We start from the raw sequence: 24,615 nt of genomic DNA on the forward strand, positions 1-24,615 counted from the left end.
TCTAAATCTTTCTGCATGCACAGCAAGCATTTTGCCCATGAGCCATCTCCTCAGTCCAAGTTTTCCTTTTTAGTGCAAGAAAGAACTCTTATCGCCGGGCGTGGTGGCACATGCCTTTAATCCCAGCATTTGGGAGGCAGAGGCAGGCGGATTGCTGTGAGTTCGAGGCCAGCCTGATCTACAAAGTGAGTCTCAGACAGCCAAGGCTACATAGAGAAACCCTGTCTCGAAAAACCAAAAAAAAAAAAAAAAAAAAAGAACTCTTTCAGAGCCCACCAGTGTCCTTGGGGCGTCCATTATTTTATCAATAACTAGAGGCCAAGGGAGTAAGTACAGCTTCTGGGAAAGAAGTCCTATCAAATCCATGCCACTACCAGAAGAGTGTTGCCTCAAAGACTACCGAAGCCTGCACAGCAAGCACTGCTCATAGTTCACATAAGCCATCTCCACCCAAAGCCAGACCCATGTTTGATCCTAAGCCACCCTCCTCTGTTCACTCTGCATACCCAGCCTCCATCTTGCCTCCTTTCATGACTCGATTGACATCTTGTCTGCTCCCCTAATTTCCCAGAGGGCAGATTCTAGTCTGATCCTCTTTTGACTCCCTCTACCACTGGAGCACTAGGTGTTCTTGTTTTTGTTTTTTGTTTTTTGTTTTTTTTTTTTGAGACAGGGTTTCTCTGTGTAGCCCTGGCTGTTCCGGGATCACTCTGTAGACCAGGCTGGCCTTGAACTCACAGAGGGATTTACCTGTCTCTGCCTCCTGAGTGCTGGGACTAAAGGCATGCGACGCCAGGCCCAGCCAGCCACTTGGTATCTTAATGGAGACTTATTGGAGGGAGGCTCTCCTTGGGGCTCTGCCAACCTTGTACTTATAAGACAAAATTTAGGCATAGCAGATAGAGCTATATTTCATCACTGGTGTGTCCTCCTTTTCCTGGCTTACCAGAGTAGGCCATAAGACCAACATGAGAGCAATTACCGCCAAGATCATTCCTCCAGAGAAGACAGCAAAACTGCTAGCAAGAATGATGAAATTTATCCTTCTGATATTCCACGACCACCTTAGATCAGTCACTAAGCTACCCCCTTGTTCCTGCATCTCACAGGAGAATAAGCAGTTCTCACTTTAGCCAGTAGATGGCGACTCTTCTTTTTACTCATCATCAGAAAGCCCTTGTGTCTTGCTAGGTGTGCTGGCCCACCCTTGTCCGTCAGATCTGAATGTAAAAGGTGGTGCACACTGCTGTATTTCCAGCTAAGGCAGGTGGATCTCAGTGTAGGAGGCCGAACAAGAGGAACAAGAACAAGAAAAACTGGTGTATAGAGGTGATTTCTGATGAGTATTTTTATTAGAGCCAGAAGTGACAGCCTTTTCTATTGAAACAAATCTCTGCATTCAAAATGGAAGACCACAAACAACTTTGCTCTGTAATTTACCGCTTTCAAACTATCCCAGAACACAGAATTTGCCTTATGTGGTCATTTAACATCACATCACAAGTTGCTAACAGAAAACACATTAAAAAAAAAAAGCCTCATATTCTCTATCAAGTCAACCACCAACTTTTCTTAGACTCCTGTGCTTGTGTGCCTGTGTGTGTGTGTGTGTGCGCGCACGCACGCGTGTCTGTCTGTCTGTCTGTCTGTATACCCACCCTAGGCCTTGAGCTCTACCATTAAGCTGTTTCTTTTCTTTCTTTCTTTTTGTTTTTGTTTGTTTGTTTGTTTGTTTTTTGGATTTTTTTGAGACAGGGTTTCTCTGTGTAGCCTTGACTGTCCTGAGCTCGCTTTGTAGACCAGGCTGGCCTCAAACTCACAGCGATCCGCCTGCCTCTCACTGAGCTGTTTCTTAGTCCAACTTTTCTCAGAGTTTAGAATTTTTTTTATTAGACATGAAAATAAAATTCACTTCAAATACCAACACTCAGGATATATTCATTTGAAAGGAGGTGTAGCAATAAACTTTAAGCCTTGGATTTTCTTCAAACAACTGTCACAGGTTTGCTGGATTTTAATCAGTTTTGTCTGGGACCTATCTGTTCTACTGGGCCTAAACAGAAGACAAGGTTAAAACATATTACCAATTCCTAGTGAATATGGTGCCCTGGCTTCCTAGCTCTCGGGGCCACGATGGAAGCACAGCTGATCGAGTGAACACGTGTGCAGGCCCGTTCTCCGCCCCCCAGCCAGCAGATGTACACGATCAGCTCTTCCCTGAGGCTGGAGTCTGTGGCTTGATCTTCTTTACAGCTTCCAGAACAGAGAGAGGGTTCACTCGGTCTCCAAATTCCTTTTCTCGGTGCTCAAGAAGAATGCCCTAAGGCAGAAACAGGAAGGGACATCAGTTTTCACTCGGAGGTGTTCACTCATGAAACAGACTCTGAGTGCCAGCTGTCCATCAAATCCTGTGCTTGAGTAGCTGAGAGCCCAGATCTGAATCAAACCCAGCACCTACCCCGGAGGAGTCTAGTCTTCTGAGGAAGAGGACTGAGAAAGCCATGTCCCAATACTTGGGACACACGAAGCTACACATGGTTATTTACAACAAGAGTATGTGGAAGACTTCCTGGATAACAGGCAGATAAAAGCACATTCCATCTGAAGAGAAGAGAATGAAAGCACTGAAAAACCCTATGGAGTAGAGCTCAGAGGCCACCTTGACGGGCGCTGAATGACCGTCTGAAAAGGTGGACCCACTCCTTTGTTTAAACCTCTTAAGCTGGGGTCATGGGGGCTGGAGAGATAGCTCAGAGGTTGGGAGCACTGACTGCTCTCCCAAAGGTCCTGAGTTCAATTCCCAGCAACCACATGGTGGCTCACAACCATCTATAATGAGATCTGATGCCCTCTTCTGGCCTGCAGGTGTGCATGCAAACAGAACACTGTATACCTAATAGATAAATAAATCTTAAAAAACAAAAACAAAAACTGGGGTCACACTTCCAATACTGTGAAGAAAATGCATTAAGACATAGGACATCCTAAATTTATCCTGAAGTAGTAAAATGATAAAATGACATTTGAGATTATTAGGAATCCTCAAAATTCTTTAACTCACTATATCTGGTCACTTGCCTTATATTTTAAATAATCTGTAATGTGTTCTATCATTCTAAAGATAATAAAAAGTAGGAGGAAGAGGAGGAACAAGAAGAAGAAGAAGAAGAAGAAGAAGAAGAAGCAGCCGCAGCAGCCAAGCCAGAAAGAAAGCTTGTCCAACAGAGGCACCTGTAACACAGATGCCTAATACCCTGAGTTCAGTCCCTGGATCTCATACGAAGAGGCAAGAGAGAACCAACGCCTCAGAGCTGTCCTTTGATCTCCACACACACATTGTGATATACACGTGCCTGCACACACACACACACACACACACACATACACACACACACACACACACACACAAATACATAATAAAAGTCCACCACACTGTGTGTGTGTGTATTGGGAAGTGAATGAGGAAATTGCAATCACTTGCCCAACAAGCCACGTGCAGGCAGTGAGACTTGTGGAAAGATGCATAATGGTATGGGAAATAGTGATCACTGCCGTGTGAGAAACCAAGCCAACTGCCGCCCAGCTCAGTTCCAGTGGGCTCAAGCCAACTGCCGCCCAGCTCAGTTCCAGTGGGCTCAAGCCAACTGCCGCCCAGCTCAGTTCCAGTGGGCTGCCTTCAGAAGTGCCAGGAAGGAAGGCAACACCCACCAGTCACTATTTTGCTGATTTTAGATTCCCTATATGGCATTTGCATTCTTTAAAGTAACCAGGCCTCACAGATCATTATTCTTAAAACTGTATAGCTAGAGGCACTTGGCATAATAGGACTGTAGAAACTACCTCCAGGGCGACCTCAGGAGAGTGCTGATGCCCAGCCTACCTGATTCACTCTCCACCTTGCCAGAAGCTTGGAATAGAACCAACAAACACCACACCTAACGACAGCAGGAATGTGCTGGCCCAGCTGTGAGTACCAACTGAGTCATCCCCAGGCAAGAAAAGGCTGGCAAGTGTACCAAACCCTGCCTTAGAGGCCACCACAGAAGGCAGAAGTAAGACAATGAACTCCCACAGGGCCAGAGAGGGGTCACCTTCCAGGGTCATCTGGACCAGGTCACTGAGAACCGCTTCTGAGGCCAAACTGTGAATGCAGTGGGGCGCTGTCCTTCTGGGTTCCTGAGTTTAATTTCTACATGGTGTTTGCCAGCTGTGTCTCTGGCCAATCCGTTTCCTAGCTCGAAGACCATTTCCTTACATTTAGGTGGGAATGAGAAAATTAGCATCCCAGACTAGTCAGTCATAAGGAAGACATGAAACCATGCATACGGTACCTATAACTAGGCAGCTGCTTGGCAGCCATTGCCATTAAGAGATTTTGGTATATTTGTTATAAATCAATAAACAGAATTATGTCAAATTAGACACCATTCACTGTTAAATTCTAATACAAATAAGTAAGAACAATTACCAAAGGATTTTTGTTTGTTTGTTTGCTTGCTTGCTTATTTTGATTTTTTTTTTTTTTTTTTTTTTTTTTTGAGACAGGGTTTCTCTGTGTAGCCCTGGCTGTCCTGGACTCACTTTGTAGAACAGGCTGGCCTCGAACTCACAGAGATCTGCCTGCCTCTGCCTCCGAGTGCTGGGATTATAGGTGTGCGCCACCGTGTGTGGCTACCAATGGATTTTTTTTAAAGATGAGAAATAAACCTTCCCATTCTCAATCTTATTCCTTTTATGTTGTGAGACCCAACAATGCAGACTCAGGCTGTTTTCCTACAACAAAACAAAACAAAACAAAAAACAGAAAAAAAAAAAGAAAGAAAGAAAGAAAAAAAAAGAAACTAAGCAACACAAATGCAACCACTCCCTACACAGGTGTATGTCATCTCTATGACTGCCGGGTGGCCTTGTCTCCAGGTCCTCCGCCTGTGGCCCATGCCTGCTGTGTGTCCTCTGGAAGCACCAAGGCCCAATGTGGAGTACCCACCTGTCTCCCAGGCCCACAGGAACCTCATCCCTCTCCTCATCTCCCCTAGCCTTCCTCAGGGTCCCCAAGTTGATTCTGACCCCTCGTTGCCAGGACCCCTAATACCCCGTTCACAGAAGATTAGGTTCTCTCTCCAGGCACAGCCCTGACATCAAGATCTCCACAGGAAAAGGACTGTCTCTCTCACATGTTCTTGCCATCCTCCCTCATCAGGCTGCTTTTATTCCTTCCCTTTTTTACTTTTCTCCATATCCATTTTTGATGACTTGGGACATGCCAATTACATATATTCACTTTTTAAAAAAATCCCCCCTGAGGCAGAGTTTCTCTGTATAACAGCCCTGGCAGTCCTGGAACTCACTCTGTGGATCAGGCTGGCCTCGAACTCACAGAGATCTGCCTGCCTCTGCCTCCCAAGTGTGTATATTCACAAATAGAATAAAAGTGAGACATCTGGCTAAGTACAGAAACTCAACTTAAAATGAGAAGTCAGGCCCAGGCCGCTTCGGTGCACACTCAACCAAGCTTCTTGGTACAGCTGCTTGCCTGCTCTATGTCTCAGGTTCACCAACTGCAAGTCTGAGCAGCGCAACTGCCTCATGGCCTGACTGTAAAGTGTGTGTGTGAGATGCAAGCACACAGTAGATGTGCGACCAGTGACAAGTGCTGGGTGGACAGAGGGAGACTGGAAACCTGAAGATTCAGGGCCCTACTTCAGCCCCTGTCTGGGGCCTCAATTCCAGATACCCATAGGTGGGCAGTAAACACTGAGATCATACCTGCTTTCCAGAGCCTATCACAAAAACCCCTCCGAGGATGAAGCCTTCGCCTTCCAGGTTTCCAGAGAAGCCCCCGTTCCAGGCCCGGAAGGAGTTGTACCACACACCCAAACGGACGAGGCCCATGAACATCATCTTCCGCCTCTCTGGACCATAGAATTTTTTCTACAAAACAAGGAAGATCCTGTGTGAGCAGTTTGCATATCTCTCATCCCCAAAGGAGGATGCCAAAAGCCCCAGAGCCTGCTCCTTCATGTTTATCCTGCAGCCTAATGCACATTATTCCTCCCAGAATCATACTCAACTGCCTAGAGAAATAGAAATCTGCCAGATCTGACCTTTTCTCACACACACACACACACACACACACACACACAGAAGAAAAAAAAATCTGTATTGTATTTCTTGTTCTGTTTATCTTTGTGATGCAGGGATTAAACCCAGGGTAAGCACTCTAACACTGGGTTCAACTTTTGACCTCTGGGTAGTTCCAATCTAAGGAAATGACTATCCCCCATGCCCATCTCCCACCCTTTCTCACTGTCCTTACAATATCCTGAAGGGGAAAGAAGGGAGTTATCACTGTATGAGTTAAAGGACAAGAGCTTGTGCTAATTTTTTGTTCTTTCTCACCCTCCTGGGCTAGAGGTCAAGAAAGACTTTAGTAATAACGGAGAATAACTTTCAAGGGTCTGTCTGTGCTGTGCTCAGTGAGCTGGGGGGCTGTCCAAGTTCAGGGAAACTGAAGGGGAGGCCTGCCTCCAGCTCCAGGACAGACTCATCCTAGGTCAGTGACCTCTCCCAGCTGAGTGCTATATCCGCCTGCAAAGGGCCCATGAGACCTTTGTTGGGCGGGGGGAACGGGAGCTCAAGACAGGGTTTCTCTGTCCTGGACTCGATTTGTGGACCAGGCTGGCCTTGAACTCACAGTGATCCACCTGCCTCTGCCTCCCTGGGTGCTGGGATTACAGGCGTGTGCCACCACACCTGGCTCTCTGTATTTTAATTTTAATTGTGTGTGTATGTGTGAGTCTGTGCATGTGACTGAAGTGCTCAGAGGCCAGAGGGGAGAGAAAGTACTGGATCCCTTGGAGCTGGTGTTACAGGCCAAGGTCAGCCATTCAACACGGGTTCTGGAAATGGCATGGGGAGCCTCTGGAAGACCAGAAAGAGCACTTAAGTGCAGAGGGGGTCTCTTCATCCACAACACACTCACCTTTTCATCCAGGAAGATTTCCCCTTTGAAGTAAGGCTGGAAGTCCTTCACTTCTCCCCTGACCTGCTCCTTCACCACAGCGTAGAGAGGCACACCCAAGTCGTCCAATGTGGGCTTCAGGGAGGACAGGTCCGCTGCCTCCTGTGGAAGACGGGAGGTCCAGGGACATGAGCTCCGGAGCTCTGCAGTCAAACCATGGCCCAGGGCCTGGCTGGCTGACACTGAGCAGAACTTTCTTCCTCTTTCCAGATCTAGTCTAACCTACTGGAAAGATCCCTAGGCCTGTGCTACTTTTCAGGCATGTTCTCTGCTTTCTGCCAGTGGTGTGTGTATGTGTGTGTGTGTGTGTGTGTGTGTGTGTGTGTGTCTGTGTGTATACACTAGCTAAGCCTTCATGCCATCTTCAGTACTGTCACTTAGGTTCCCAAGTATATCTCACTATTAGATATTTTGTTTTTTGCTTCATAGACACCTCAATGTCTAGAACATGGCTGGCTATATAGAAGGCACTGAATACTTGGTAGAAAGAGCTGAAGACGGACAATGGGAGGGTGTGACCCTTGACCCCCATGAACCATGTGCTGGGAGAAGTCAAAATACTGCATAAATCATGGGAAACTTTCGACTTTAGGGCCCACTTCTCTTTTCACATTAGAGATCCTAGTTAAAGAGTCATCAGGGAGTTCTTTTAAATGTAGCTTGTCCACCTCTGACACAAATACGGCGAGACATGGTAGCAACATGTTTTCTACCACAAGGAAAAAAAAAAAAAAGACAGAAGTGAAAGCATAGCTAGACAAAACAGAATTGATTATAACGCATTTATCAAGAACTCTAGTGAACAGCAAATTTTGGCTGGAGCAGAGGGGAGGGGCTACAGTGTCTGATGTGGTTGAAGACCACTTGCTGCAGACGCGGTTCACTGCTTTCCTGGGCTCTTTCCTCTGGGGATGCTGCTATTGAAAGCCACTGAGAGAAAATAAAAAATAAAAATAAAAAATAATAAAAAAAAAAAAGCCACTGAGAGAAAAAAAAGAAAAAAAGAAAAAGAAAAGAAAGCTACTGAGAGGAACGTAGCCATCTAATTCCTGCCCACGCGTCTGTTGAGTCATTCACACTTCTATCCGCCCACCTTTCTGGATATTGTAAGTTTCCACAAAATGCTGAGCCAGGGCACAGAGCACAACCCAGAAGAGGCTGCAATTAGCAGCCACAGTCGCTCCTGGAACCTCCTCTGTGTCACTGGCTTCAGCAACACATGTCAGAACAGCTTCCCTGCTGGTGGCTGGAGGCCTGGGAGATTTGGAATCCAAAGGTCCCACTTTACACTCCACCTCCAGAGTATCAGAAAATAACGAACCCCTAAAGAAGACCAAATCTGAATGACAGTGACCTGTCCACATGACCAGGGGGAACTGAAACTGAGAGGAAACTTAGCTTGCCAACCACCTGACCTTAAAGTAAGAAGGTCCTATGTTAACCAGGCAGGTCCAACGTCATCACTGGGGTCTTTTTTTTGTTTTGTTTTGATTCGCCACCACCCCACACGGGGGTCTTAAATGCAGATGAGGGAGGGAGAAAGTCAGTGCTGCAGGGATGTAACAATGACCCGAGCAGCTATTGCTGCCTTTAGAAACGAAAAGGGAAACTCACAAGCAAAGAGTACTGGTGGGCGCCGGAAGGCTGGAAAAGGCAACGAAATGGATTCCCACGACAGCTTTCAGGGAAATGCAACTAGACTCCTTTTTGGAATTCCACCCTCCAGTCCTGCGAGGGAACTGCTGGTAGAGCCACCAAACTTGTGCCATTTGCTACAGCAGCAGTAAGTGGGGACACGCTAAGCATGCAGTTTGGCTCTGTGGCAACCTCTGCTCCATTGTCTGCCACTCTGTAAGGTGAGAATGGTGACAACTAGTGGTATTTCTAAGAGAGCCCTGAGAAGTCTTGCACTTGGGGATGTGGCTCAGTTGGTACAGCGCTTGTCTAGCATGCACAAGCCCCTGGGTTCAATCCCCAACATCACAAAAAAACTGACACATAGTGGTGCATGTCTGTAATCCCAGTATTCAGGAGGTGGAGATGGGAATTCAAGGGCTACATTGCAAATGAGAGGTCAGCCTGGGCTACATGGGATCCTGTCTTTAAAAAACTGAATAAGGGGCTGGAGAGATAGATGGCTCAGAGGTTAAGAGCACTGACTGTTCTTCCAGAGGTCCTGAGTTCCATTCCCAGCAACCATATGGTGGCTCACAACCATCTGTAATGTGATCTGATGCCCTCTCTGGCCTGCAGGTGTACATGTAGGCAGAGCACTGTATACTAAATAAATAAACAAATCTTTTTTAAAAATGAAGAAAAAAAAAAAGGCGCCTTACTGGTAAGGTGTTGCAAAGTGTGTGTGCACTCAGCAATACTGGTGGATTCTTTATCACACACACACACAAATAGAAATCTCTTAGGGTTGGTCCAGGCTCCCAGAGAAATGAGAGTGATAATCCTGACAGGGTCACGGGTTGTCACTTGGGGAGCTAAGTGGTTTCAAGGGCAAGAGAACCCCAGTCTATTTTTCTCCTAGTCAAAGCAGTTATTTCAGAACTTGAGGCTTGTGACACCACCTGGGCAGGCCACCAAACTACCCTGGCCCACTTTTTTTACTCATTTATAGAGTGACTGGGCCAGACTCAGGCCACTGCACAATTCCTTGTTGCACAGCTCTTATGTTTCAATAATTAGAGCTCCCGCCCTCCCTGATTTGTGTTCTCCATCGCTCGTCTGCTTCGTTTGAGCTGCCCACCTGGAACCACACTGGAAGTAAGCCTCTGCCTCACTCAAGCTTCCTGGCCAAATGCATCCACACTAATGTATGACTGAAACCCTGCCCAGCTACTCCCTCTCTGAAGGCAAAAGGGGAGGGAGAGAAGTCCAGATCTCGAGTGGAAACGGACTCCAGTGGGTCCCGAGGAGAGGCACACAGGCAAGAATGCTCTGGCGTGCCCCCTTGAGGAAGCCTCTGCATGTTATGGCTGCATCAGAGACCAGCTCTGAGGTCTCCTCGGAGCTCTAGAGCCTTATTTCAACAAGCATGCATCTATGCTGACTCTTAGGAACTCAGGATTTTCTCCTGTTGCTACCGAGGATTAAATGAAAAGGCAGCGCAGGAGATGTCTGCTACCATACTGGGCAAAAGGCTTGAAGGACAGAGAAAGTTGCTAACCCCACCAAGATATATGGAGTTGTTAGAAACAGGACCTGAGCCAATATCAAAACAAATGCATAGAGCAAATAACAGAAGAATCCAGAAATGACAGAAGGCTCAAGAGCCTTGGTCACATAAGCCCTTGGTCCTGGCTAGAAATACTCCAGACCCCACTGTCAGAATGCTTTCCTTCTAACGGATCGTCAAAGGTGCTCACCGCACGACAGAGGAAGCAGCCTGGCCTTCGCACGGCCATGATCACAGCCCCGTTCTTTTCCCATAGCTCCTTTGCTTTGAATGTCCTTGGTTCTGAGAAAGAAGAAAAAAAGTTACTATCGCCTCCTAGACCTACCCAGTCCTTCCCCAGTTGTCAGGGGACCAGGCTGAGCGGTCCACACCTGGGAGAAGGCAAGCACAGACAGCGAAGACGCAGCTCCTTAAGGAACGCTAACAAGGCTTGAGGATCCTACTACACAGCTCAAAGATCCATACCCACAAAGATCAACTTTCCCTTTGTTTAAAAAAAATATTATTTATAATGTATTCTGCCTGCATGTGTGCCAGCAGGCCAGAAGAGGGTACCAGACCTCATTATAGATGGTTATGAGCCACCATGTGGTCGCTAGGAACTGAATTCAGGACCTTTGGAAGAACAGCCAGTGCTCTTAACCTCTTAACCTCTGAGCCACAAAATCAACTTTCAACGCAAACATCCAACTTGCAATAATTTCTAGAAAAATGGCTACTCCACCTAACAGCTAGCAGCATTGGACATTGCGATAATTCTGCAGCACCCAAACTGAGTTTTATATTTCAACACCCCTCCCCAAAACACTCTTAAAAAGCATATTCAAATGAAAAAAATTAACCTAACCATGTTAACTGCAATACTTTGAATACTTATAAACAGAACAAACTGGAAGATACCCAACAAGTAAATGCTTGAGAGAGTTGGTGTGGACTCATTATAGATTAGCCTTAATTATTTTAGTATTTTCCAGAGGTATCCATGTGCTTGTGGGATGCAGTGTGAACAAACACAGAGGGGAAGCCGTAGTCACATGAGATTTTTTAAAGACATGGGCTGAATAAAGCTTGGCGGGTCTTTCTCTGCATTCTTCGAAGGTGACCTGCCAACCAATCTGAGCCATCATACTCCTGCCTTCCTAGGCCAGCTCTCTCATCTACCGAGCATATGACAATGGGGGTACTGGCCAGAGGACCACCTAGTCAGTGAGCCCTACTATTTACCAAGACATTTCTGCCACAGCTGGGCATGGCTGAACCCCACTGATGTGAAATGTGCCTGGCAGGGGTAGAGCTGGCATGACTGGGGCTCACAGCTCCTGCCATGGCGTTCAGGTGGGCCCTGGAGGACAGGTACACAGGTTCCTGTGTCCTAAAATCCAGGCCCCTTGCTGCAGCTTCATGACAGGCATGTTCACCACAGCTCCCCAGATCCCCTTTTACAACTCCTTACTGTGGACCAGGCCCTGTGCCGTGTATCAGGAACACAGAACAGGGTAAGTAGTATTTTTTGAGCTTTTTCCACTCAGACAATTCTATTTATTTTACTCTTTGTGACAATCTCAAAAGCCTTGGAATCCCTCAGAATACTCTCTGGAACAGCTGGCTTATTAACTGATGGTGAAATATTACCGAACATTATGGAGCAATCTGTCATTGCAGCTAAGACAACAGGAATAGAGAGCGAAAAATGACTTTGATAAGAAAAAGATAAATCAGGGGCTGAAGAGACGGCTCAGTGGTTAAGAACATTGGCTGCTCTTCTAGAGTTCAGTCCCCAGCACCCACATGGCAGATCATGAGTAACTCCAGTTGCAGGAATCGGATATCCTTACACAGAAATACATGCAGGCAAAACACCAATGCACATGAAAAAAATAAAAAAAAAAAAAATGAAAAAGATAAATTAGCCATTAATACCAAGACCACATCCATGTGACTATTTATAAGCAGGAACAGGAATACAGGAAAATAAAAACGATTGTGTCTGGTTGGTGTAAGTATTGGTAACTTAAAAATTGTTATTAGATTTCCCCCTAATATTGTTTCAAGAACAAGGAACAATTTTAGGAAGAAAACTAAAGGAGCTAAGTATGCGCCTTAGCACTCTGGAAAAGTACTGAGGCCGGCAGTCACTCCTTACCTTTCTCCAGTGTTTTCAGGTCTATGTCTTCCAAATATTCCAGTGCCGCTTTCCGGGGCTTAGACAGAAACATGTCTGTGTTGGCCAGGAGTAACGCCAGAGCTGCGGCCCCGAGGGCTCCCGCACCGATGGACCACATACCCATGGTGAAGAGACTTGGGTCCTGGAGGAAAGACATGTCTGGAGATTGAGAAGAAGGAAGATGTTACTGTTCCCACAGGACAGCTGGAATCTGACCTCCTGCCCAAGGCTTCAGTGGGCAACTGGCCAGGGGGCCGGGGAAGGAGGGCCTGAAGAAGGGAGAGACGGGACTGGTCAGAGCTGCTCAGCTGCCTGTCTGAGCCCCATTTGAGAGCTTGGGGAAAGCACAGGCACATGCAAGTTTGTGTCCCAAGAAGCTCACTAGGCGTGAGGAGTAGTGAGAGAAGTGACAGCCTTCTGGGGGGGGGGGCGGCTTCTCCTGCACCTCTGCCACACTAGACCTGCTGCTCAACTTGCCCTGAATCCCTCTCACTCTCTTTCACAGTGAGGGTGGCAAGTAGCTCAGCTCTCACCTCCCCAGACAGAGGACAGCTTTTCTCAGCTGTGATTGGAGGAGCATACTTGTTTTGCGACCCTATCTGTCTTCCCAGAAACAAAGCTTGCATTCAGAGTCCCTGCTCCTGCCCAGCAAGCAGGGCCTCGCTTTTGCTCGCTCGGGGTAGACAGATATGCTAAGTCAATTCCTCCCAGCTGAGAACAGCTTTCTCACTCATTATAGAAACAAAATAGGCCTCCATTAAAACCAAAACAAAACTATCCAGTTTCAGCAGCACCAATCACAAAAAAAAAAAAAAAAAAAGAAAAGAAAAAGAAAATACTACCCCGAAGCCTACCACCTAGAGATGGCCACTGCTAAACACCAGAATCTAAGAGGACAGCACCTCCACCCCCACCCCCGCCATACCCTCCTCCTAACTACTACCCTTGTTCTCAGCCAGGGCCTGCTCACCTCACTAATAAGGCTCCCTGCAAACCCAGAAGCATCCCACTCCAGAACAGCAGTTAGCACTCCATCCAGTTCACCTTCTCCGGACAACTACCTGCTTCTGTTGGTTCTCCTTCCACCCTAAGATCTCTCCCATCCGGGTCCCTCCCTCAGAGCCAGCTAGGTGCTTGGATAAGTATTCTTGGATCACTGGGGCCGGGACTGGGGCCGGGGCCTGGCGGACTGGGAGTAAACCACCTGATTGACTTAATTCCACCCTGCAGGACTGGAACCTGGGAATTTCGCCAAAGACTGAGTGGAGGCTGAGAAAGCCACATGACTGCAGAAACAGGGGGCTTGGAGGAGGGAGGTAGTGGCCCACAGGGGTGGGGGTGGGGCTTTGAGAATGAAAGAGTAGACTAGATCATCCCTGAACCCAGTTTAGGAAGTCCAAAGCTGAGTTATGAAATAAAAGAGAGGCCATGTGTAGCAGCATAGGCCTGTTCTCTCAGCTGCTTAGCAGGATGAGACAGGAGGAGCCCATCAAGTTCAAGGTCAATCGTCATTCTGGACAATTGAGGGAGTCACTGTCTCAAAGCAAAGAGAGGCTGGGGAATCTAGCTCGTGATAGAACACTTACCTAGCACACCCAAGGTTTACTCCTCAGTATCAGTATAATTCAATTAATCAATCAATTACTTTAAAAAGAACCCCAGGTAGCCAGGCATGGTGGGGCACGACTTTAAATCCCAGAACCTGGGAGGCAAAGGCAGGAGGATCACTGTGAGTTTGATGCCAGCCTGGTCTACAAAGTGAGTCCAGGACAGCCAAGGCTACACAGAGAAACCTTGTCTCAAAACAAAACAAAACAAAACAAAACAAAACAAAACAAAAAACTAAAAACGAAAGAAGGAAGAAACCCAGGCAAGGGATGGCCAAATAAATAAGACATTAAATAAATAGATAAATAAATGGGGCATGTAGTATTGATACACTTGAAAAAAGAAGAGGAGGCCAGTGTGGGTCTTTGAAGGACTGGTGGCTGCTCCTGTTCCTGTATCCCTGATGTAGGGGATTTCCACAGGGAGGGAAGACTTCCTTAGAACCACACAAATGGTTCTATGGTCAGTGGCTCACCGCAAACAAGTGCTGAAATGAACTCAATGCAGTTAAGCGATGGACATGACTTAGACGCAGCCAGTCTTGGGCTCAGCAGGAAAGAACATTCCACAGGCCTGCTTCCAATTTTTCTTTGGCAGACTTACACATAACTGGATTACAGTTCACAGTACAATTAGGAGGGAAATCACAGCTCCCCGACACCTGCTGTAAACAGGAGAGTTCCAACAGTCTGGAAGAATGTTGGGACCTTTATGACTTCTACAACTGTTCTGGATCCCGGGTAGGTGTACATAATTCTGTAGCACAGGAGTGCTGCCCTCTGGTCATGGATACGGACGAAAGAGAATGCATGGGGCAGCTTACATCCACCCTACAAATGGACTCCTGGAACCCAGCACTGCATTTGGGGGTCCAGGGACCCCTACCCTACCAACACATCCCTATTGCACACTTAGATGTCACCAAGCTCCATTTCCCTACCACTCAATGACAAGCATGTGGCTTGCTAACTCAGGGTCACATCAAGGGAATTCAACTCACCTAGACTGAACATTTATTTTTTATGATTTATTTGGTATCGACCTGTTGAATAAGTGGTGATTTTGGAGAACACAGTACGTACGAGACACGGGCTCAGCTTACACCGTATTGGAAAAGCAAGTAAGAAGGTTAGGCAGCTTGCAGAGTAAGGACACGGGGTTGTAGTGCCACAAGGAAGGAAGCCAGTCTGGGCAGCCACAGAAATAGAGGAAGTGGCTTTGGAGTTGGTGTGGGACACAGTTAACAAAATGAAGGCGTGGTTGGGCCAGGAATGATTGAGCCTGGCATGGAACAGACTGACTGGGAGTCCCGTGGAGAGGCAATCCAGAACCAGCCCACCCCTGTAACAGCAACGGAGCTCTGCATCCAGCCCACCTTCCGAAAGCCCCCGGTCGCGCCTGTGTTTCCTTGCGGCTCTCATGCCATCCTAGAATCTCATCTCATCTCAGGCTTCCGTAGGACCCCACTTCCTCCTGTGTGGTCAGACCACTGGGGAAAGGTTTAGGGTAGGACCACCTAGTAGATTCAACTCTCCCCTGCAGGATTTGGTAGTGTGCTGAAAGCACCCTAAGAACTCAAATTCACACGCCCCCAGAGGCTCCCATTTCCCTATCTCACGTTCAAGAACTGGGATTTAAGATGTAAGTTTCAAAGCTATCCCAGGTAGGATGTTTTCCACCCTTACCCTCTACAGTATGTACCCCAAGGCTTTATCAGCAGTACTGGTGGAAGGCAGACGTCTCTCTGAACAGGCTCAGACTGCTTCCACCCTAGCAGGTGGCTCTTCTACTGCTGATAAGCCCTGAAAACTGATCGCCAGAAGTGCCCAGCTTCCCGAACTCACTCAAAGCAACCCCTCTCCTGGCAGGTCTGCTGCACAGACTTAGCAGACCCGGATCCACTTACTCCCACGGGGAGGATGAGGAAAGAGGTTTTAATAGCTAGATGGAACTGTCAGTGCTATTTCACATGTACCTCCAAGAACACTGAACAGAGAAGCCCGGAGGTCAGTAACTCCAAATTTTCTAAGCGGCACTTGATACACTTGGCTTAAGTTCATTCTTGCAATTGCCTTGTGAGGCAGAGGATTATTTTGTGTGTGTGTGTGTGTGTGTGTGTGTGTGTGTGTGTGTGTGTGTGTGTGTGTGTGTGTGCAACAGTACTTTCCCTATCAGCAGGTAGCAGCAATACTGGCATTGGGAGTAAACAAGAGGAGAACCCCAAAGCTCACAGTCTTGCTGCTGTCACAGCTGGCCTCACCACACACCCAGACGTGGGCCTGTGGAGGTCAAGGGCATGAATCTTCATCTTCAGGAGAATTTCAAACAGGCAGCTCATTGTCTGCTGTCGCCAAATACAGTCCCACTATGTCTGGTCTAAAGGAAATTTACACCAGCGTCTCTTGCTCCTCCTCGGTCCCTTCTTTAAAAAGAGTCCAGCAAAACAAACAAACAAACAAAACCAAAATCAAAATACAAAAAAAGCTGGGCGTGGTGCCATACGCCTTTAATCCCAGCACTCGGGAGGCAGAGGCAGGCGGATCACTGTGAGTTTGAGGCCAGCCTGGTCTACAAAGTGAGTCCAGGACAGCCAAGGCTACACAGAGAAACCCTGTCTCAAACAAACAAAAAACCAAAAAACAAACAAACAAACAAAACAGAGTCCAGCAAGGTTGTTTACATAAGAGCCACCCCGCCCCCACCTGACAGCTATGGTACTTAGCTCCCCATGGGGGAACTTATCTGATTCCCCCCTCCCCCCCTTGTCTCCCAGAAGGTGGAGCTGGGTAAGTCTGCAAAGTACTAGCAGCTGTAAGAGCTCAGAGTGGGACTGGAGAGATGGCTCAGAGGTTAAGAGCACTGACTGCTCTTCCAAAGGTCAAACCACATGTTGGCTCACAACCATCTATAATGAGATTTGAATACATAATAAATCTTAAAAAAAAAAAAAAAAAAAAAAAGAGCTCAGAGTGGCAGCTCAGGCCTAGGGAGAGCTGAGGGTGGGTAGAAGGAACCCAGCTGGATCCCCCAAGCCAGAGTGCTACCAGCTACCATCTTCCCCACACCCACCTTCTGAACTCCAAAAGGAAGGAATGCCCCGGCCCTTTAGACTCCAGGGGCATCCTCTGCTATCAACACAGACAGCCTGGCTTTGAAGCCCCAGCATTCTTCTTCACTTAAGCCCACCTTGGCCCACCTGTCCATTTGTGCCCCCTCCCCTATATCCAGCCCTCGGGCAGGCCAAACCTGGGAACTGCACTTACCATCTGCCGGTGTCCTCCCCTCTGCTTCTGCTCAGAAGAGATTCTGACCCACAGGGTGTGCAGGCAAGGGTGTGCAGGCACAGGGCGGGCTGGAGGTGGAGCTCTGGAGTCACGCCTAGGCCCCTAAGCTTAGCCACTCCACTGGCAGGCCGGGGCCACACAGAAACCCCAGGGGCTCCTTTAGCTGCCAATGATTAATCTCCAGAAAACATCAAAGTGGCTAGGTGCCAAGGCCCCCTAGCTCTTTAAAAAAAGTTTTGAGTCATTTGCAGTCAAGCAGACTATAACATTTCTTAAGTGCCAGCAGACTCCCCTCTGCTATGGGTATATACTAAAGCAGGCCCTTAACACAGCCCACATGTCACACTTACAACAAAGGGACAGGTCCTTTTGTCCATGGCTCTTTGCCCAGCCTGCTCTGTACCCTTTCTTACTCTGTACCCAGGATGTCAACTGGACTACCAAGGAGCCCTACCAGCTATCTATTCACCACCTCCCTTTCTTTTCCCCTCAGTGTGCAGGGGGTGCTTATATGTTCACATATAAGTGGGCCCTGTAATCAGATAGAGCTTCCAGTTGGAAATGCTTTCAGGAAAGGGTTTTTAGCAGAAAGTATTATTTATGTTGGGTCTTACCAACAGGCAGACATTTACCTGGTTGGCACACATGGTGAGGGATATCTGGGTAAAGGAATGACATGAATAGTAAATAGTATTGAGAGCGTACTGTAGTGGCCAGGGATGAGACAAGAATGGTGGGCTGAAGTTAGGCTCTGTCAGCTCTGGTGAGAAGCTAAAATGGAGGTTAGGGAGCGATAACATTACTTTGGCTAAGGACTGAGGAGATGGCTCAGTAGTTGGAAGCACTGGCTAGTTTTCCAGAGGACCTGGGTTCAAGTCCCCGCACCTACATGGCAGCTCACAACCATCTGAAACGCCATTCCCAGGCTGGAGAGATGGCTCAGAGGTTAAGAACACTGGCTGCACTTCCAAAGGTCTTGAGTTCAATTCCCAGCAACCACATGGTGGCTCACAACCATCTATAATGAGCTCCGATGGCCTCTTGTAGTGTGCACATTTACACACAGGATGAAACACCAGTCCCAGGGGATCCAAAGCCCTCTTCCGGCCATATTGGCACTAGGCAGGCACGCACATAGTACACATGCATACATGCAGGCAAAACACCTATATAAATAAATACATAAAAACATGTAAATAAAATAATAAATAAAAGAGATCACTCTGGCACTAGCACAGAGAGTGGAATATAAAGAAGCAAAGTGGAGCCTGGCCAAGTTCATTTGGTTCTGGGCAGTTCAGAGTCAAGGGGATGCAGGCTTAGACTGTGGCAGTGAGTTAAGAAGGGGAGGGGTGACAGACACCTATGAGATGGACAGAAATTTTGACTATTAAAATGTAGGCAGTGAGGGTCAAGGAAAGGAAAATTAACTCTAGGTTTCCAGCTTGAGCAGGTGGCTGGGTAGTTGTGTCATTCACTCTACAAGAGAAGTCAGTGGTGGATGGAGGTCAGTTTTGGATATACAGGTCCATATAAAACCTGCTGTTCACTGGAAACATCGAGATCAAAACAGGAGTGGGGACTGGGGGCAGGGGGAGGGGTACCGCCAAGCTGGTGGGTGAAGTGCTGGAAGTAGGCGAGGTCACCAGGAAGAGTGTAGGGGTTCAGAGAAGCCACGTAAGTGGCAAACCCTTTCCTATAAGCATTGCCAACTGAAGGCTCTATCTGACCGCGGGACCCCAGCATATGTGAACATTAACACACCTCTGCACACCGTGGAAGAAATAGGCCTCGTCTGCTGTGTGTTTGGTTATCTGTCTGACTTCACGAGATGCCGAGGGCAAGGGGAAATTCACTCCTCTACCAACAGCACTTATCAAGGAGCTGCTACATGGAATGTAAGTAATGTAACGTACAGTACATGTACTGTATCGGTCCGTTAACGAAGGGATTTGAATTTTGCTCTTGAAATGTTGCAGGGGAGCAGGGAAGTAGCTTGTTGCTGCCCAATTTCACCTCTATGTGGAAGCTAATTCTGGACACTGCTAGGCTGGCATTAGAGAAAACATTAAGCTCGGGACTTGATCTTGCATCGAGTCCCCAGCTCTCTTGCTCACTGGCAAGGTAAGCGAAGACAGCTGCTGTCGGCCGAGTGTACTCACTGAGTAGACAGGAAGGAAAACTAGAAATCCTCTGTCCCAACTCTCACATCCAGACTCTGCCTGCAGTACCCAGTGACTGCATCTCCTGGGAGAGCCTCGGGTGCTGGGCTCCTTCTGCTTTCTCCTGCTTGCTCAGAGAGCTGCCTCTAGGCAGGAGCTGATAAAGTCTTAGCAACAGCAAAAGCATCAGCAGAGGGTGGGTGAACTCATGTCTCAAACATGTAGGGACAGCAAGGAATTCTAAACCCCAAGGGAACACCTGCCCTGCCCAGCCTCACCCAGGGACTCTTCCCACCTCAGAAAGAGCTGGCCTGAGGCAGACCCAGGGGACTGGAGAAAGGAAGGTGAGAGAAAACAAGCGGAGGGAGGAGACGCATGGTTTCCCTGTCTCAAGCCTCCAGTGAACAGGCTGGAAAGATGTTCCCCAGCCCCCTTTCCTTTCCCCCACTGTCCTTTGCTCTTAAAGCTCTACTTCAGTAATCTCTTTATAGAGTAAATGAAGAAGAGCTAAGGCCCTGAGAAGCTGACAAGCCCAAAGCCACACGCGCCAGAAGGGCATTAGTGTCTATGTTGGGACTCCGGTCTGAGCCTCCCAACTCCCAGCCCACGGCAGATTACCCTGGTTTGGATTCTCACGGTCCCGCATAGCCAGCCATGCGTGCCTAAAGCTAAAACAGCACGCATACACGCTGGAGTCAGATGCAGCTGCTGCTGAGCCTTGACCATCGGCTTTAAGTGATCCGAGAGCAAGCTTCCTTCTGAGTGGGGCCTGGTGTCTGGAGACAACCCCAGTCTCTCCCAGGCCCAATCCTTGGCAAGCAGCTTACAAACCGATGCCAACTGTTTTCTTAAGGATCATTCTGCCCGTTCTCTGCTGAGAAGCCAGTCTGCATTTCCCCCCTCTGCCCAGTAACAAGGCCCTGTTAATTCTTGATGCCATCGAAAATGCCAGCTCGGCGACGGTGGAAAAACAAGGACGGGGGGACCACAGGTGAACTCTCCCAACCCCCATGTGGAGCTGGCCATGTCCAGGGAGCTGTGCTTTGCCACAATCTCCAACTTTCAGCTCTGCTCTCCCAGGGGCGAGTGCCTCGGTCTATCCCAGCCTCCTCTGAGACACTGGAGTCAGAATCGTGAACAGAGGCTCAGAGGCGAGTAAGACGGAACGATCAGCAACCGGGAAACTGAGGCACAACCGCGAGTGGGGGACATGGCTGGCCGGGAAGCCCTTTACTGTCAGAGTCATTCCCTCCAAAGATCTGGCCTTCTGCTGACTTTTCCCTCCTGCCTTGGCCTAGAAGACCTGCTCTCTCAAGTTGTATGAATATGGGCGAGAAGGTGAAGACAAACCTCCAAATGACACTAGGTCCCAGCAAGGAAATCCTAACTCACATCTAGCCCTAAGAGGCCAGTCTATTACTCATTGCCTTAAGATCTTCTGAAAACAAGCAGAGTCCAGCAACGGCACATGGTGTGGAAGAACACCATGAAACACAGCAGCAAGCCAGGCGGTGGTGGCGCATGTCTTTAATCCCAGCGCTTGGGGTGCAGAGGCAGGCGGAGCTCTGTGAGTTCCAGGCCAGCCTGGTCTACAAAGAGAGTCCAGGACAGGCAAGGATACACAGAAAAGCCCTGTCTCGAAAAATCAAAAGAGAAAAAAGAAATAAAGAAAAAAAAAAAAAAAAGAAAAAAAAAGAAAGAAAGAAAGAAAGAAAAAACACAGCCTGAAAAGGCTTCATTTTTTTTTTTTAAAGCCAAGATCTTGATATGTACTTCAGGATGGCCTAGAACTTGCCACTTTTCTACCTGAGTCTCCCCAGTGCTGGGATTTTAGGCATGCAGCACCCCACTAGGTTTAGCAGTGTCTTTTTTCTTTCTTTTCTTTTTTTCCTTTTGCAGGGTTCAGATTCACTCCCTGTCTGAGGAGAGCAAAACAGATTATCACACACGGAACAACTTCTCCCGCGATGTCACAGCAAGTCAGCTTCCTCTGTGGGAGTTCCAGGTCTGGGGGAGTCCTGCCTTGTGTCTGTGTTCCCCACAGCACATACTTTGAGTTAACTCTTTGGCTCTCCCACACTGCTTCTGGCAGTGCCCACCTCCCTTGGCAGAGGCCACTGAGCTCAGAGGTGAAGATAGCTCCTTCCACAGCACCCTCTGGACAGCTCGTGCCACAAGCCTCTGGCCAAATAGACTCTGAGCTTAGCATTTCACAGAGGCAGATAGCCAACTAGCAGAAGAGTTGCTGTTTATCTGACATGCTAACCGAAGTGTGCGCATGTGCCTTAGAACTCCAGCCCTCCCCAAACATTCTGGTGCCATGCAAGTTAGAAATGAAGACTGTGGGCTGGAGAGATGGCTCAGTGGTTAAGAGTGCTGTCTGCTCTTCCAGAGGTCCTGAGTTCAATTCCCAGCAACCACATGGTGGCTCACAACCATCTATAATGTGATCTGATGCCCTCTTCTGACCCGATCTGGTGTACACGTAGGCAGAGCACTGTATACATAATAATGAATAAATAAATCTTAAAAAAAAAAAAGAAAAAAGAAAAGAAGATTGCAACCGGGTGTGGTGGTGCACATCTTTAATCCCAGCACTTGGGAGGCAGAGGCAGGTGGATCTCTGTGAGTTCGAAGCCAGCCTGGTCTACAAAAGCATGTCCAGGACAGCCAGGACTGTAACATAGAGAAACTCTGTCTCGAAAAACATAAAAGAGAAAAAAAAAAGAAAAAAAGAAAAAAAAAGAAATGAAGACTGCAGTCAGGAGGCAGAGATTGGAGAGGGGGGCGGGCACTGCAAATTGAAAGACAGCTTCTGGAAAATTCAAAGCCACCCAGAACCACAGAATAAGACCGTATCTGGAAGAAAAAAAAAAAGAAAGAAAGAAAAGGAAAAGAGGGGTTATGGCTGTTTTGTACCCCCTTCAGGAACAACACAAAAGGTCTCAAGTTAATGGCATCCCTTGTAAGTAAGGAGACTAAGGGAAAGGTCAGAGCAAGGACAGTCATCGCGGTCCAATACCTACCTACAGGTTGTATGAACCTGGACCAGCCATGTTTTACATCAGTAAAATGGCACAGTTTCTGAATCACCTTCCACAGAGATGAACCAGGATTAAAGGCACGAAGATGCTATAAGCTCTTTCACAAAGACTGCCAGCGATGTTTAACTCTTACTCATTTCTGGATTAGTCAGTGATCACCCCAAATATACGAAACAGGATTTTCTGATGAGTATCTCCTGAGGAGTCAGAGTGTGTAGTGTGCACCCCAGTTTTGTCTCCAGGGCTGGGCCATATAAGACTCTGTTATGGTAGCAGGCTCCATGACAATGCTTAAAATAAAACCTAAGTGAGTATTTTCTTTGCAAATAAATCATCTACCAAGCTCCAAGGAAAAAAAAGTTGAAATAAAAATAAAACCAAACAAACTAGGTAACAAGGCTGTGAAAACAGATAGGAGGCACGGTTCCAGCTGTACTCTAGGTATGAGCCCTCCCCACACAAACCCTGCCAGGCTACACCTTAACTTGCTTTGCTCTCGAGGTTCATTTTCACCAATTCCTTCAAACAGCCCAGCAACTTGGAGGAAGGGCTGTCCTGGTTCTCTGCTCGTTTTCTCATTATCACACCTCAGCAGTGTTTCGAAATTTACAACCGAGCTCTCTAAAGTCAAAGGTTTGTAACCTTTGGAAGAGAGGGAAACAGGTGCCTCTCAGACGTTCTCACAGGACATCCAAGCACAGAGATAGGATGGTCACTGCTACCCCGGGCAGCCTCCAGCCTACATGGGGCAGACCCCCACCCCAGGAGGCGGGCATGCGTTTTTTTGTTTTTGTTTTTTCCTTCAGCCCTCTGTCTCAACAATTCAGCTGGGTGCTACCAAAGCCAGTTCGGGACGCGGTCTCTGGGCCCCAAGTGTGGAGTTCGTCTAGATCGCTAGGGTGAGCGGAGGGCATATCGGAGAGCGGTCCCCGGGGAGGATCGAGCCGCATCTTCCATCTCGAATCCATACACCCAGGCCCTTGTCCTGACCGGATTCTCACCTGCGCCCAGAAGACCCCGCCTTCGTGGACGTCACGTCACTGGCCTAGTTGAACCGCGCCAGCGGACGCAGGTGTCTCCCGCCCGCCTTCTCCTCTGCTGCAGCGCAGCGTTGACCGCCCGTGGGATCAAGCCCTCGCCCGCGCCTGCGCAGCTCAGCGCCTACGCCACCACGCCACTTCCACGTGACAGACACGCCCCCTCACCCGCAGCCCCAGACTAGGGATTCAGTGGAGCTAGGGTCTCCTTAGGGCAGTTCTGGTTCACTCGCTCATTTCCGGGGGCGCTAGTTTGGTTTGCACCTGCCCAGTCGTGAACAGAAACCTCTGATGTGCTGTGTGCGGGAGGGGCGGGGTGGAGGGTAGCTGCGCTGTAATATTCAGAAGGACTTGTTGGATGAGCTCCTCCAGTGTCTATCCTCACCCCATATTCCTCTTCACCCCCAAATGTTGGTTATCAGAGTGAAGAAAGGCAGCTGAGAACCGGCTGTCAGGACAACACTACCTCCTTTCAGCTTCTGAGCTGTTTGTCTTTCAGTCATTCGTGTTTAATTACTATAGCTCAGGGTGGTCTGAAATTGTTCATCCTCCTACTACGATCTCCCAGGAGCTGGGGTCACAGGCGCGCACCACCATGCCCAGCTTCCATCCATTTTCCTTCTGTAATAAGTGTTCATACTGTTGTATAAAAGCTGTAGTCAGAAGAGCAGTTTCAAAGACAGGATTAACTGACTCACACGGAAGAGTTAAGTGAGGTGGGGGAGACAGGGGCAGAGATACAGATCACAGAGCAGTTCGCAAAGAAATACTGCAGCAGCGGGGCAGGCACACTGGTCAGAAATGGTCATCTCTCCGGTGTGTGTTGAGGGTGTCCATATGTGTGGGGCTGAGCACGTGGCCAGAAGACTAGACTGTCCTGTTCAGGTCAATCTTTTTTTCGGTTTTTTGAGACAGCCTTGGCTGTCCTGGACTCGCTTTGTAGACCAGGCTGGCCTCACACTTACAGAGATCCGCCTGCCTCTGCCGCCCGAGTGCTGGGAATAAAGGCGTGCGCCATGACCTGCTCAATCTTTATCTTCTCATGTTTTTCATTGAGAGAAACAAGACTCGTGCTATGTAACAACAAGCTCAAGAGACTAGGGGATGTAAG

General features: G+C 48.1%; 1 protein-coding gene across 4 annotated transcripts; it reads right to left on the minus strand.

Moving 5' to 3' along the window:
• Positions 1 to 1,742: 1,742 nt before the first annotated feature.
• On the minus strand, positions 1,743 to 23,563 carry Prxl2a (peroxiredoxin like 2A). 4 transcript variants are annotated; one of them, XM_051142347.1, is made up of 6 exons: positions 23,469 to 23,563; positions 12,349 to 12,511; positions 10,396 to 10,487; positions 6,983 to 7,123; positions 5,767 to 5,931; positions 1,743 to 2,320 (listed from the first exon to the last, which is right to left on the minus strand). In XM_051142347.1, exons 2-6 carry the CDS (start codon positions 12,491 to 12,493, stop codon positions 2,207 to 2,209), a joined length of 657 nt encoding a protein of 218 aa, XP_050998304.1. In that variant the 5' UTR covers positions 12,494 to 12,511; positions 23,469 to 23,563; the 3' UTR covers positions 1,743 to 2,206. The 4 variants fall into 4 exon arrangements, with proteins under 4 accessions (XP_050998304.1, XP_050998289.1, XP_050998312.1 ...); XM_051142332.1 differs by having other exon boundaries at positions 12,349 to 12,528; XM_051142355.1 differs by lacking the exon at positions 23,469 to 23,563 and adding an exon at positions 22,450 to 22,468.
• Positions 23,564 to 24,615: the final 1,052 nt, after the last annotated feature.

This window comes from Acomys russatus, chromosome 3, assembly GCF_903995435.1.
Source record: "Acomys russatus chromosome 3, mAcoRus1.1, whole genome shotgun sequence".
Classification (NCBI taxonomy): Eukaryota; Metazoa; Chordata; class Mammalia; order Rodentia; family Muridae; genus Acomys; species Acomys russatus.

Coding starts and splice junctions, on each gene's coding strand:
- Prxl2a (XM_051142332.1), bottom strand. CDS start 12,526: ATGTCTTTCCTCCAGGACCCAAGTCTCTTCACCATGGGTATGTGGTCC. Junction 10,488..12,348: donor CCTGAAAACACTGGAGAAAG/GTAAGGAGTGAC, acceptor CTTCTTTCTCAG/AACCAAGGACATTCAAAGCA. Junction 2,321..5,766: donor TGATAGGCTCTGGAAAGCAG/GTATGATCTCAG, acceptor TTTCTGCCTTAG/GGCATTCTTCTTGAGCACCG.